The 16,473-nt window shown below is 35.1% G+C and overlaps 1 protein-coding gene across 1 annotated transcript in view; it reads right to left on the reverse strand.

Annotated features, from left to right (window-relative positions):
* Positions 1-16,473, reverse strand: part of PDE3A (phosphodiesterase 3A) — a 318,877-nt gene that overhangs the window by 124,437 nt on the left and 177,967 nt on the right. Inside the window, exon 2 of the mRNA XM_059185916.1 lies at positions 1,832-1,882. Within this exon, the coding sequence (XP_059041899.1) occupies positions 1,832-1,882 (51 nt within the window). The remainder of the gene's footprint in view (positions 1-1,831; positions 1,883-16,473) is intronic.

Genomic DNA, 16,473 nt, shown 5'->3' on the forward strand with positions numbered 1-16,473 from the left:
ATGTGTATATAATGGCATGGATGGAGCTAGAGAGTATTATGCTAAGGGAAATAAGTTGGTTTGAGAAAGACAAATATATGATTTCATTTATATATGGAATTTAAGAAACAAAACAAACAAGCAAAGGAGGGTGGGGAAAGAAAGGGAGGCAAACCAAGAAACAGACTCTTAACTCTAGAGAACGAACTGATGGTTACCAGAGGGGAGATGGCAGGGCCGGGGTTGGGGGTTGTCAGCAAGTGGGGGGGGGGGGGGATGGGTGAAATGGGTGATGGAGACTGAGGGGGGCACTCGCTGTGATGAGCACCCACCAGCCGTCGTATGGAAGTGCTGAATCACTATCCTCTACCCCTGAAACCAATATTACTCTGTGTGTTAATTAACTGGAATTCAACTAAAAACTTGAAAAAAACCCAAATAGGTCGTATGAGTAAATAATACTTATTTTAAACAAACCTATAGAGCACTACCTTACTTTGTAGTCATGAAGTTACTCGGCACATTTTGAATAGCAAAATGTTTTTGGCGGCAATAATTGGGAACTATTGAATTCCTTACTTGTGCTCATCTTTAACTTTTAATTGGTTTGGAATCACATGGCGTTTACCATACATTCATCCTTTCATTCCCACTCTTGCAGCAAATTCTGATTTAAAATATTACTGGTGTGAATAGAAGGAGAGCTGACAGAGAAAACGGAGAAGGGAAATAAGAGTAAAGGAAGACAAGACATAAATTCTTTTGGATAACTAACTTCATTGGACTGGTTTATATTATTTACTAATCAAGTTGATAATGGATGAAAATAAAACCATGGCTATTGAAATCTCAACTTAAAACAACTGACTGACTGGGTCTTATTCTCCCAGTGACCGAAATTAAATAACTACCAGGCAAATGTAATGATAGCACAGGTCCATATCAGCTTTGTAAAAAAACTGGGAGAGTCTCACATTTGAAAATGAATTCTCATACACAGTATTGCATATTCAACTTGCTTTCTTTTAGCCATATTTTTTTAGGAGCAAATAGAAAGTGTGAGCAGGAGAGGTAAAAATGTCCCAAACAATTTTTACTTGGCCGTCTACAATCACATAAACACACAGTCTGCTAAGAGATAAAGGATTTTTCATCTTTCTTCACAAAATACCGCAGGAGGAGAGGGAATTTTCTTCGTGTAAAACTCAGCCCTCATTCTGTCAGGCAAAGTAATTATGGAAGCAAAACAAATCCACATTGTCTAATTAGGTTATTAAAAAGCATAAATGCGTCATGGAAGTTTTTCCCCTTGCCTAAGACATAAAGTAAGACAATGAAAACAATCTGGTAATATAGAAAGGTTCAGAATTTGTTTCTTTTCAAAAATAATAGGTCCTTTCATCTTTCTATTTCCCTAAGACGAAGACAGTTAATTTGGAGACAGAATCTGTAATTAGTTCAGGGTTTACTTTGATTATATTTCAAAATATTTAACCAAAAACAGGAAGGTAGAAAAAGAAAGAAAATACATAGAAAAATTATCAAAGGAAGTGAATAAAACCAAGAGAGTGGGTTGCTGATCAAAATGTATTGTGCAGAGACAAGATGAATATAAAATCTACATTCATATAAACACAACCAATCTGGGATACCAAAAAGCTCTCAGGAAGAATACACAGGCATCTGCCTTTGGGATCTGAAACCAGACTTTAATCACAGCTAACTTAAATAAAAACAAATGGCATGATTATTTGCCTCTTCCTCTACTTGTTATTGCTTGAGTTTTGCAAGACTCACAGCTCAGAATGTTAAGAAACAAAATGCAAAAATAAGGAAAGGAAAATGAACTTACCTGTGATCCTCTTGGCCCTCGTTTGTGATCCCATTCTGAATGACCCATGAGCTGTAATATAATAGAACAATTACCGTAAATTCAATGATACTTATTTTATGTGGAGAATATTTTTACTTTTTCTAAAGAATAATTACATTTTTGAAATCTATGTTTTAATATGAATGTATTAAGTAGCTATCACAAATAAATTAACATGCTTAAAGTAATAATAATTTCTGGTTTGATAGCTAACATTTCAACTGGCAGTTGTTTTGAAGATGTTTTAATATCACTATGTGATAGAGAGAGTCTACTAATCTACAGCTTTATGGTTCTTTGTCAGGAAAATCCTAGAAAGATGTTAACCCAGGTAAAACTTTTCACATGCCATTAAGCTTCTAGCTTATCAAGAAGATATGCTAGGGCCGCCTGGGTGGCTCAGTGGGTTAAAGCCTCTGCCTTCGGCTCAGGTCATGATCCCAGGGTTCTGGGATCGGGTCCCGCATCAGGCTCTCTGGTCAGCGGACGCCTGCTTCCCTCGCTCTCTCTGTCTGCCTCTCTGCCTACTTGTGATCTGTCTCTCTGTCAAACAAATAAACAAAATCTTTGAAAAAAAAATGCTAAACAAATCATTACTATAGCTTAATTTACTGTCATGCATGATAAAAATGAGAAGGCCAAAATATTTCAATCATTTTTAGTCCTGTTTTGATAATATCACAAAAATAGGAGAGTTCTAAAGAGTGAAATGATTTAAAGCAAAATATGCCTCCAAGGTCACAAAATACAGATTTTCATTAAAAAAAAAAAAAGAACTTTATAAAACATTATCAAGCTAGTCCCATAGTTGTAATAGCCCTGAGCTACTTGCTCACAAAGCATGATATTTAATTATTGAAAATAACATGTAACTAGAACACTAAGAAAATACAAGATATTGACTGAGAGGAATAAAATTCCATTCATCTGTCCAGTACGCTTGCTACTCATATGTACCAATGGAAGAACTGCCCATCACTAATAAGCTAGCACATGAACAGGACAGACTATTCAACATATGAATATACCTCATTGGCTTTTCTATACAACAGCAATGACACCTTAGTAGAGACAATAAAAAACTAGTATGTGTTTGAACAACATTACCAAGAAATGTTTTTAACCATTTGCAAAATGGTAAGACCTTATTGATGGCCATACAGTGTTCTGATTAAGAAGACCGAATTCTATAGAATTATCAAGTGCTCAGTTTTACCCACAAAAATGTACAGGTTTAACCCAATCTCAATCAAAAGCCACTCATATTTGTTTAGGAAACTGTAAAACACAACTACATACATTTTATCTGAGAAAATAAACTGATAAGAATCAGAAAATACTAGGAGAGTAATATCCTAGTGGGTTATAAAAATTATTAAAACATTATAACATTTAACCCAAATTATAGGACAATGATTTAACACTCAAAATGTAAATGAATGATACATAATAGACAATTGTGAAATGTCAAAATATGAAAAAGAAAATAAAAAAAATCAATGAATATCTAATGAATTAGTCCCCAAGTGGAGGGAAAAAAAGAGAGCAAGATAGAGAGAAAGAAACAGATTCTTCGGAAAAAACGAGAGCTGAATCTTATATACACAAATATAAATTATAGATAAAAAGACAAATTTAAAAAGCTGAAATGGTAAGTATAAAATAAAATCCAGGCAAATATTTAGACTACCTTGAAATATAAAGAGATTTTTCAAACTAAACAAAACAAAACACACACAGAGGATTATGATCCAGCTACATAAAACTTCAAATGTCTGTGCAAACGTCACAGCGGCAAAATATCTCTGTTAAATGCCAGGTAAAAAATAATATCTTCAGTACATTAAGAGCTCTACTAATCTGAAAGTAATGTAACCCCTGCAAATAATTAGAGGAGTGGATAAAGATAGTTCACAAAATTAATATCAACAATCAATACTGAGTAACAATTTTATTTGAAGTGAAAAAGTTCAGTAGAAACAGTAATAAGAGAAGACTATTACCCATTAAATTAGCACCATGATCATGCTGAATACTGGTTAGAAGTCAGAGAGCTAAGTATGCATATATATTGCTAGCACGTAGTGTACAGATTCACATATGTATATATTTACACATTTATAAATACACAGACACACATACAATATATATAGATCAATTTTAATACATATTGCATACTCTTAAAAATTCATACCCTTTCAACCAGAAAATAAAAATGTAAAAACTCAATAATTACAATGTATCAATCTCTGTGTTATCCAACAAAAGGGGAACTATCTGCTAAATTAGAGTATAAAAAGAATATAATATAGCATTTCAAATTTTGTTTTTAGGGCCTTTATACAAAATTACATATGAAATCTTCATGGTATAATAAATGAAAAATATAACAAAGTAATTTTAAATTACTCATCTTTAATAAGATGATCAGTTATTTTAAGCCTTGGAATTAGTGAAATGATTTAACTATAACTTTGCTAGCCCAGGTAATCATCATATAAAACTGCTTAGATGGCTGGTATTTCTTTAAAGCTTTTTTAAAAATTTCTATATTTAATGGCATTACATCTACTAGTAAATATTCATTAATACTCATTAACAGTTGATTATAAAAAAGTTAAACACTAATCAACTAATGAAATAGTCTGATTTAGTAACAGATAAATTAAGACCATTTAATCAGTTTTTCACTAGAACTATTGAAAACCATCTTGACACATTTCAATCACCTGCCTTAGTGAGACCTTGGGAATACCTTTTTGTCAATAACAGGAAGAAAAAAAATAACAGGAAGACAGGAAGCTTGTTTTGGCAACTTTAAACAGATGATAAACTTGAGTACTATGCTGTTAGAATAAAATAATTTAATATTTTTAAGTTTAAATTCAATTAATTAACATACAACATATTATTGGTTTCAAAGTTACAGACCATTGATTCATCAGTCTAGAGTAAAATAATTTATAAGCAGAAGGGTTATCTTCTCCTTTCCCTCACTGTTTTATCTAAGTCTTGGGAAAAATAACACTTTAAGAAGACTGTTATGCCTATTATTCTCTTGCTAATGAATTTCAACTAATAGGATAACTGAGTAAATTCTACTATCACGAGTATCACAGTAAAAAAAGAGGTCAATAAACCACAAACACAAGTTATAATCCACAATATATTGACTTGGAATATTTGATAATGACAGGTAGTAAATAAAAAAGATAACATTTCTCCAAGATCAGAACTAAAATAAGAAAAGCACAGATTTCACTGCCTTCCATCATTACCTATGTTTAAAAAAAAAAAAAAAAGATGATTTTTGTTTTTTAGTCTAATAGCAAAAGTTTTCAAAATGTAGTCTCATTTGGGGCATCACTTAGTACAGAACAAGAAGATAAACTTGATCATTATAAGCCAGAACTTAACAAACCTCCACAAGTTCACTAAATCTGACCTTTAATTTTGAAACATACCATAGTAAAATCAGCCACATGGATTATGTATCAGAGAGTTATTTCCTAGCATTATACAACAGACTACTAAGAGAAATTAAGGATAAAGGCAGGGGCACCTGGGTGGCTCAGTAGCTAAGCCTCTGCTTTCAGCTCAGGTTGTGACCCCAGCTGGGACTGAGCCCCATGTAGGGCTCCCTGATCAGCAGGAAGCCTGCTTCTCCCTCTCCTGTCTCCCACTCTTGCTGTGTTTCTCTGCCAAATATATAAATTTTTTTAAAATGGTAAAAGCATTCTATTTTAGTCTATTATTACATATTTCCATTATATATTATCATTATTCTATTTAAAATCTGAGTCGATCAGTTACGTGTTAATATGTCAAAATGTGTTTTTAAACACTATTACTAGCTTTCTCAAAGTATTGAAGAGTTCTAGAAATCTACATGCTAAGGAAAATACAATCTAAGAAGCAATAAACTGAAATGATAAACAAGATACTGTAATGTTCTCTATTCAAGGAAATTCAACAAGATTTTTTCCCCCTTTGGACTTGAGGAAATCATACAAAGGTTTTGTTTTTAATTAAAATAATCTGAATCAAACATCAACATTAATGATTTTAGTGCTGAATGTCTGAGGTTTGTTATAATATTCTCTGTAATTTGTTTTTTACGTGCAGAGAAAGAGGTGGTAGGGCTGCTGTCCCTCATGGCAGGGCCCTCCTGTCTCCGCAATTACAGCGTACCTGGAGCTGATGAGGATGACGTGGGGAGTGGGGAAGATAAGCACATGATAGCACATGAATATTTGTCTCATTTGCACATAGAATTCATTTTACAGTCATAATAGCACAGTCCTTAGATCATGGACCAATGACTGAAATAACCACAAGGTTTTCACTATCCTAAAAAAAAAAGAAAAAATCACCCATTGTGTGATAAACTGCCTGACTTAATCTTACAGATTATTTAAATTAAAATGAAGCATTTGGCCATAGGTTTCCTGTTAAGGCAGAAAGAGAGGGATAATGTTTTAGGAAGTCCCGAGACACCTCAGTAGCCTCACTCTCTTGACTAATGATTAGGAAAAAAACCAAAAAACTTGCTTAGCTATGATAAATAATGAAAAGGAGAGCTTGCACAATAAAGTCAGTTTATTTCACAATTAAGTGCAAACTGATGTTGTTGAGAAAGTCAAAACATCCTTTGACTCAAACAGGTAGGATTGGTATTAAGTTGCAGATGACAAGGGTAGGTATTTTGACATTTTCATGGGCTTAGATAAAAGACAGAAATGGGTCATGGACCATGAGGAACAGAAGTAGCAACAGCACAATTTTTCTTTTTGCAATTGAATTCATCTGGGCTAAACTTTCAAGACAAATGAATAGTAGCATGATACCTAGATAATTCTGGGAAAAGAGACAGAAAGTCCATTAACATGATATAATATTCTTTCTGGAGAAGGAACGTTTATAATTTTATTATTAGTTATATAAAGTTTCTAGAAATGTAAGAGAGATACTAAGACTAGAAAAATGAAAAAAAAAAAAGGATATTCAAATATATTCCAGTTGATAAAGAATACATGGCTGCTTAATTCAGGAAGAAAAAGGAATGTCTCTCACATATAAAAACTACCTTCTGCGTTATTTGACTGTGATTACTCCTCTGGGAAAAGGCATTTGAATAAGATGGTTTGGGAATATAGAGGTTACCAAGGTTATGACTACATACGCTGAACAAAAATCTTTCCATCTGAGGAAGGCATCCTCTTAAAACAAAACAAAACAAAACAAACAAACAAACAAGACCATCTTTCTTCTTTTCCAGCTCCCATTCACCAAGATAGGCAAAGTGGGAACCCTTAAAAATTTATTTCTCGGAAACAAAGCATACTTCCTTTAAAAGAAACACAATTATTTAAAGCATTTTGAAAATCCTAACTTCCCTGACATTGAGTCATTTTCATCCTTATGGAATAAATTCTTTTCTTTCTCTCTCTCTCTCTCTCTCTCTTTAATAATATATTACTACATCACAGTCTTCAGCTAACAGTATGTTACACAGTACTTAGTTCCAAGGAAAACAAAACTGCTGCCAAACACCAAATTTAAAAAGTTCACAGGAGAAAGCAAAGAAGTCAGCATGGAAACAAAATGGTTCTATCTAAGCAGAAGTATTTTTTAATAATAGCATGAGAAATGCAGATAGTTCAAAGTATATTTCTGTAGGTAAGAGACTTTCCTTTCTCATTTCTATGTTTTTCCCTGAGCTATAATCTATTACTTTCTGTTAGTTAGTGTAAAAAAGAATGCCTTTTAAGGGATTCTCGGGAAGAAAAATTTCGCCATAGCTATGAACTGAAAAGAGATGAAAGCTGCATGAGAACCAAGAGAAGTGTAAAGACAAATTCTCTGCATGTCCTTAAAGAGGGGAGAGTTTTAGACTGGAGAAAAGATAACAATGGAGAGCAACAGTAACATTGTCAGCTTCCCCTTCCTCTCCAGAAAACCATTCTTCTGTTTCACTTGTTGAAAATTACTAAAGCATATTTTTGAAAACATAAAAACAATATATATATACTGTTGTATGCACTATTACATAAATGTTCACTGTATATACTTACAGGTACTATGTATGGTGTAGATAAGGATGACAACGTTACTACATAATCCCCTTTGCACTGCATCATTTAGTCATTACACAAATCCTGACCACATATTTATTGTATGCCTGTTATGGTCAAGAAACTATTCTAGGCATAACCTACCCATCCATGAGCAAACCAAGATGCACCAGGAGTCACCTGGCTCTTACAATCCTAACGAAAGGAGATGGAACATAAATAAATAAACATACAAGGTGATGAGAAAGCTTTGCAGAAGCTGAGAGTAAAGGATGGAGAATCTGTGGCTAATGGCCCGTAGGGTCTGGAATAGAGCTGCTTTCAGATAAGCAGGGATCAGGGAAGTCCTTCTGAAAAAGTGACTTTTTTTTTTTTTTTTAATGAGAGAACTGGAAAAATGAGAGATGTACACACAAACATCTGGGGGACAGGCTCTCCAGATGGAGGAAATAGAACATACCAAGATCTTGAGACAGGAGCATTAGTGGTTAATTTGAGGAGGAGTACGGTGCTCTTAAGCTAAAATTTTTTTTAAAGGGCTGGATCTTTTTAACCACGGGTATAGATCTGGTATTTACTCCCTTTCTCTGGCATGGAATTATCTAAAAGTTAATCATTCGCTCTACTCTTTAAAAATTGCAAAGTACATTCTGTAGAGCAATAAGGGCCCAGGGATTCTCCCTTCCCCAAACTCTTCCTCAATTTTATTCAAATTCAACATGAATTTATGGAACAGATCCTACACTCCACAAAGGCATTGATTAGCCATATCACATGGCATAAATTTGTCATTCATCTACATGTTTTTCCAAGAGTCATAAGATACATAAAGAGCAGGGCTGCCTTTAACTCCATTTACTATGAGAGGCACTGAAATGTTTACTGATAAACAAATTAAAGCTTGTCTTTATCATTAGCATGTTCCCTTTGGATTCTTCCCTTGGCAAACTCTTTTTATAATCTCTTTATTACTTACTTAGGCTTTCTCTCTCCCAGATTCTAGGTGGGAGAGAGGGCCTGGACTGCTGATTCCCCCATCTGCAGAGTCTACCAGATGGCAGTGCCCAGCCTGGGAAGTCTACACAGGCTCAACCCCTGTCTAGTCCTTTTAGGGGAACCGCTCTCAGTCCTTCATATTCCTTTCCTTCTCCTCCTGTTATCGGTAGACTAAGAAGTTCACCATGACAGCGTGCTCTGCGGGAAAGGGACACCAAAATCTTGTACAGTGTATATACTTACTATACTTGGCCTTAGGCCAAGGGTGTTAAGAGAATCCCCGAGGCTCCCACATACTATTCCCAGCCCTGTGGGGGCTCTTCCCTAGGGTATGGGGCACAGAAAAGCCTACTGCAGGTGACACAAAGATTTACCCTCCTTTATAATTGAATGGACAAACTGGGAGGAGACTCGCTCTGCCTCCTTCCGGTAAACCAGATAGGGCTGTTGGAAATAATACCAAAGATTTTAGGGGGAGGCAGGGCATGGTTACATTACACAGGATACTGCAAAGAGCCACAAAATTATTCATCAGATACATCCAAGAGCATCATAAAGTTTTTGGGGGGTGGGCAGCTGTCACTATGGCTTGCCCTTGACTCTTAGTTGGGGGACAAGAGCAGTGAGTCTTTTTTAGCTTTCTAGTCCCAGGCTTTCATGCCTCAAGGATCTTAAGGAGCTTTCTCAGGATCTAAATATGTTTCTGGTTTTGTTTTGTTTTCCCAGAGTAATTCAGCTTTCTCCTGTTCTCCCCATCTTGAATCTTCAGACAAATTAGCAGGGGAAAAAAAAAAAAATTCTTTAGGCCCCTTAGCATGGAGAGCCTGGAAACAGTAAAGCACTAAATGACTGAAATTAAGGGATTTTTTTTTTTCACATTCGGTAATAACTACCTAAATTCCATCCACTTGGCACAGAATAAATCCCCGATCCTTACTCTTAGTGTTCCAACCTAGTATAAACATCAGAAACACGAGGGAATGAGAAGACTTCAAATAGAAATCCAAATATTCTGGAGTTTGAAACCCCAGCTCTCTTCTGCAAATCCTTCATCTATTTCTGGTAATTATGATGATATTCCCACACTCTGATTAAGAGTGTTTCCATAATTCTATTTCTGTCTCCGTTCTCAGAATGATAATCATTGCCCTAAACCTATGTGTGGCCACTGATGAATCAAACCTTCCATTATTTTTATGTATTAGATCCTGACAATCTTGATGACATCGATTTTGGCACTTTTACTGCTAATTTCCATTTTTGGTACTACTATTAATAATGGAATCACATCAGTCTTACGCTTAAAAAGTACAACAGTTCATGACGAAATAGCAATAAAGTAAAATAAGCTTGTGAAATCCTGCAAAATTCTGAGATAGTCTCAATATATACTAGCACTGTTAAAGTTTGAGGAAGTCTTAAACAAAGGAACATAATTCAACTAAACATTTCCAGAAGTATTTGATCATAGAACACCTTTGTTTCCAAAGGGGTTAAAATTTTCCCTTGAGGGGCACCTGGGTGGCTCAGTGGGTTAAGCCGCTGCCTTCGGCTCAGGTCATGATCTCAGGGTCCTGGGATCGAGTCCCACATCGGGCTCTCTGCTCAGCAGGGAGCCTGCTTCCTCCTCTCTCTGACTGCCTCTCTGTCTGTCTACTTGTGATGACTGTCTGTCAAATAAATAAATAAATAAATAAATCTTTAAAAAAGAAAAATTTCCCTTGAAACACATTCTGAGAAACTATTTTTTACAGCTTTCTAAGTGCTTTTCTTATACATTTTTTTCATACAATTTACATACTCACATATAATCCCACAATTTTTTCCTACTATATTACTTTTAACAATAAGGAATTACTGAGTCCAAACCAAATATCACATCCTGAGCAATGAAGTTTACTGGTAAGGAAAAAGAAAAAGACGTGGGAGTTGATTGGTCTTCATGGAATTCACAGTGGTAATTAATGTGATAGATTTATTTCTCTAACATCCATTTTTCCACTCTGTTGTCTCCACCTCATTTAAAAACTGTGGAACAAGAGGAAAACTGAATTTTTCAGACAACCCTATGAAAATACTATAAATTAATCATACTTTTATTTTTTTTCAAATTTTTATTTAAATTTTAGTTAACATATAGTATAATACTGGTTTCAGGAGTAGAATTTAGTGATTCATCATTTATACAGAACACCCAGTGCTCGATGGGTGATGGATATTAATCATATTTTTTAAAGTTGGCTATAGAATGACCTCAAAATGTATAGTAAATTATATATCAGAAGTTAAGTTATACCAAATTCTACCACATCGCTTTAGTACATGTAACTCATTGCTGCATTCACACACTCATTTATTCATTCTACACCCTTCCAACAAATATTTAACAGGTAGCCACAATAAATCTAAAGCCCTGTGCTCTAAGTAAACACAACTAATGTTGATATTGCCAACCCAGAGGCATCACAGGATCTTGATAAAGAGCAGCACAGGGGTTAAGTGCATAGGTTCTAGGGGGCTGCATGGCTGGTTCAAATCTCCCATCTGACATGACAGTCTTACTAGACACATGATCTTGGAAAATTTAGTCTAAGTTTCTGTGCCTTAGTTTCCTATCATTAGAATTCAGATAATAACATAATTCATGAATAATAATTCATGATTTAGGGGAGTATTAAATGACTCATTACATCAAGAAGGCTTAGTGTGTGTAAGGCTTAATGTGTACCTAGTATGAAGGAAGTACCACTCATTAAATGTTATTATTTCTATCACCATTAACAATTACGTAATATTATTTAGGTGTTATCACACTCTGATTCCTTTTAAAAAGTGTAAATGATGATGATCTATATGGCTGCTTTCTATTAAAGTAGAATGGAAGATACCCATCCCTTGACCCATGCCAACATACAATTTATAAAATCCCATCAAATTCATGAGTAAAATGAAACTTTGTGTACCATCACTCACAGTAATATAACACAGGTCCATGACCATGGAGTCTACTGCATTTACTGCATCCAATTCTGATTATTTTCTGTGTAACAGCTGGAAAGCCCAAACTCTGGCATTGCTACTTTACTAGGTCCCTTGGTGGTGCAAGCAGTAATGACAACTGGGACAGCTTACTCTTCTTGATGCATAGAGTGGCAAAATGCTGAGAACCACAAATAGCAAAGGCTTGAAAAGATCCGCTAGGCAAAAGCCATACTATGTTTTTCCAATTTGGAAAGAACTCCCACCTTCAGGTGTACCATCTATTAGTTGGAAACACAACCAAATTTCCAATGCAAATGATAGCTAATGCCTGGGGAGAGGGGAATGACAAGCAAACAAAACAAACCCCAAAAATCCATGCAAGTATTTCTAAAATAATCACAGTAAAAAAGCTTTTATGTTCTTAGCAACAAAACAAATGCATTTTTCTTGTAAAATAGTAAACAAGCATTCCAACTTCAAGTGATTAACTCTATCAACTCTACTTTAAGTGAAATGCTAATCTCTGAGCAGCCTTGAATGTGACTATAAATCTATACTTTACAGTTTGTATCATTTCTGCCAATTTGTGTAACCAAGTAAAAATCTTTGAAAATGGGGATCTCGTTTATTATTTTCAGCTCTTTATATGTTATTTTTAGACAAGATCATGTTACTATTTCTCAGTTTCCCCTATATATATTCAGATTCCATTTCTACAATGCCTCCTGAAAGGACTCATTCAAGAATATCCCCCCCGCCCCAAAATTATTAAAACTCAGTCAAATCCACCAGGACAACTTCATGAAACTAATCTATAAAACTGAACTTAGAAGAAAAATTTGGAAATCCCAGGGAAAATAGTAAAATCCAGAAAAAGTCTTAATTGTGGCAAAAGCTGCAACTCAAGATTCATTTGGATAGCTCTAAGATTTTTCCCCCTTTTTCTTAATCAGATATTCTTATGTATTGTATGTGGTGTAAACAACCTATAATTCCTTTAATGTAAAAGCATTAAAATTAACAGTGTGCTGAAAAGTGGGAAAATTACTTTGATCTCCAAATAGTTTAACATTTGTGAACCTATAAAAATATAGATATATTACTATTTAGTTGTTAAGGCCTTACATATCAACAAAAGAAACTAAATCTGAGGAAAATTTTCCACTTAAACCATCTCTTTTAGAAATGGTCTTAAAAGTCAATAGCATGACTTTTCAAAATAAATCGCAACAATTCATGTTGCTTAAAAGACTGAGCTCATTTTAAGTCTCATAAAGGACATAAAATACTGAATTAGTTTTTTACAATTTCTTCTCAATGTGAAAGTTACATTTTTCCAAAAATGCTTTTTGTGAATTTTTAAGTCTTATTCAATGCTAAGCCATGTTTCTCATTAGCGCCAAAAAACCTTAAGCAAAATGACATAATTCTCAACATTTTCCAGGCTACTTCCTCCTCATCAAACAGCTTCACTTTGGGGCTGGTAAGAAAAGAACAGATTCACTTAAGTGGCGGACAACAATATATGCCAACTCCATTACATGTATTACATGTCCCTTGGGGTTCTTCTTTTCCTCTGAGCTTGGTATTGCCAAAGTACTTTAGTTCAACTTTCTACAATTAGTAAGTTTGAACAAAACATGTCCATTGCATCCTCAAATCCTTAAACGTTGTTGGAAATAATTTATTATAAGGCCAGAAGATACTCTCTTAGCTCAAGCTTAAGGCAGAATATATATCCACATCCCCAAATTTGACTGAGCCCCTCAATTCTTTTTTATGACTCCAAGAACCATTTGATACGTTGAAAGTCATTTCATCTGTTTATACTGCAAGCAAAGTTCCTTTCATTAAAATAAGTTTTCTTGGAAATTTATTCCCTTTAGGGACATATTATATGGGTCACTAGGGATGAGGGAAAAGAAATTGGAATATAAGATGTTGTGGCAAGAAAAAGGGAAGGGAGGAAGAAAAAAAGTAGGAATATAGTACTATCTAAAGTTCTTTGTTGCAATGAACTCTTTGAATTTCAAACTTTATGAACTTTCGATTACAAACTTAATAAATACTTTGTATTGTATGAGGTGGATAGTATTACAGGTGCAAAAAGAACGGCCATGCTCTTCTCTCAGTTTTTACTTCAAGTACTAGGGTAGAGAAAACTTACTTGCCTTTTTTCTTTCTTTCTTTCTAAGCGTTACTATATGCCAAAGCCTGTGTTAAAGGCAAAACATAAAAAAAAAGGAAGAACTAAAAAAGTTAACTTGGAAGGAAGAAATACAAGGAAATAGATACACAGCTAACAATGGCTATTAAAAAAAAATCATTCTGGGTTGTAGAAGACCAATTCTGATTGTTGTATCAATTTACCACTGACCTTGTCAATTTGAATCAGTAATGTACAACAGATGAGATGCTGGTGCTTTAGACTCCTTAAGTAAATTGAAAACTCCCTGGATTTTTTGGGGGGAGAAGGGGACATCTTGAAGGAAGTATATAATATTTTTTTTTTTATTAAACACATTTTCTTTGCTTCCAATCATAACTGGGAGTACTAAAGATTTTACCAACAAACATGTTTCAATATAAATTGTGATTTAGAAATATGGGGAGGGATGGAATTTGACAAAATATTTGTACATCACTGCTACGTCAGAGCCAACCTTCTTTAATGAAATTGCCACAGAAAATTCTTTAGTTTCTAATTCTTTGTTGAGAAATTCAAGGATTAGAATTGTGGGATTCAAAAATGATCAGAAAGTCATACTTGAAAATTGAAAATTATTGTCATTTATGGGAATATTAGGGTGATTTTTCTGTTAGCCTATGTTTCTTCTTTTTGGGAAGTGGTCATTAGGGAATGACTGGTCCCCTGATGTTTCTGGCTGCAGGGTATGCACAAGATGCCCACGACAGTCTCCTTGGAAGGATAAACTCTGGAGTCAAATTTCTTGAAATGAAATTCCTATTCATTTTTCCTAGTTTCATCAATCTGAGTAAATTATTTTATCATTTCTAGTTCTAGTTTCTTCGTTTGTAAAATGGAGATGATAGTATTACCAACTTCACGTGATTTATATGAAGATGGGATAGTCAGTACAAAACCATGCAACTGGCTTCTCACTCACTTTAGAATTAAATCTAAACTCACTGCTATAACCTCAAGGCTTGAATATTATTTTCCATGCCTAGAATGAATTTTCCCATTTCATCTATCCATCCCTTCTCCTCCCTCCACCCATTCACCCAACATCAATAAATATGTATTTTGAGCACCTACTCTCGGCCAGGCTTGATACTGCGTCCTGGGGTTAGGGAGTAAACACAGGAGGCCAGCCTTGCTTTCACCTCCCCCCCTTACTCTTCAGCATGACTATTTGCTTCCTGTACTTACTGCAGTATGAAATTATCTTGTCTATTCATTTCATTACTTGTTCACTGTCTGTCTCCTGTTGTAGAAAGTGAGTTTGAGGATAGCAAAAACTTTTGATCTCATTTTCTATGTGCCCTGGGTCTGGTACCGCTTCAGGGACTTAATAAATATTTGTTTAAAGAATGACTGATTGAGTTGCCCAGAATCTGATCTTTCGTCACTTGCCTTATGTGACCAAAGCCCTCTAGTTGCTCATATCATATACATTGTATTCTTTTTTTTTTTTTTTTTTAAAGATTTTATTTATTTATTTGACAGAGAGAAATCACAAGTAGATGGAGAGGCAGGCAGAGAGAGAGAGAGGGAAGCAGGCTCCCTGCTGAGCAGAGAGCCCGATGCGGGACTCGATCCCAGGACCCTGAGATCATGACCTGAGCCGAAGGCAGCGGCTTAACCCACTGAGCCACCCAGGCGCCCCATATACATTGTATTCTTTTTCCTTCTTCACAGAACCCCAATTTTCATATGGATGGCAATGCGCCCCACTTAAAAACTACATTTCCTGACCTCCTCTCCTCTACACATTGGGCAGCCATGGGACAGTCTTGGCCAATGAGATATAAGCAGAAGTCACTGTGTGAAACTTCCAAGAAAATTCTTTAAAAGAAAAGACTTGGCTAGCTTGTCTCTTCTGCTCTTCTATCTTCCCATTCTTCCTCCTAGAGGGGGTGTAGGATTCTGGAAATGAAGCAATCATCATCTGACACAAAATGACCATGAGGAAAAGATAATTGCTTCTGCCCCCAACAACCTGAAGCCATGAAAATGTCATTATTGAGTCCTATTTGAGCAAACACATACAAATGCAACCTTCCTCTCCCCTTCTTTCTCTTTCTCTCTCTCTCCCCCACCTCCAGCTCTCACGAAGGAGCAGCAAAAATGAAAGGCAATCAATATATACCAAAAAAGGCCTTGGAAATGGAAAAGAAACAGATCCACACACATTAACTACCTTTGGATTTACTCCAAGGCAAAATCATAACATGCCAACTATAAGATGGGTACACAGGGAAATAATTGATGTCGTTAGTTTGATTTTCATTATGGATATGACACATATATCAAATGCAACTTTATGAATTAAACAAACACAGTAGAAGTAACTTGTGGGTGTCTCAGTTCTCTTTGTTCTCTTT

Source organism: Mustela lutreola, chromosome 8 (assembly GCF_030435805.1).
Source record: "Mustela lutreola isolate mMusLut2 chromosome 8, mMusLut2.pri, whole genome shotgun sequence".
NCBI classification, from domain to species: Eukaryota; Metazoa; Chordata; class Mammalia; order Carnivora; family Mustelidae; genus Mustela; species Mustela lutreola.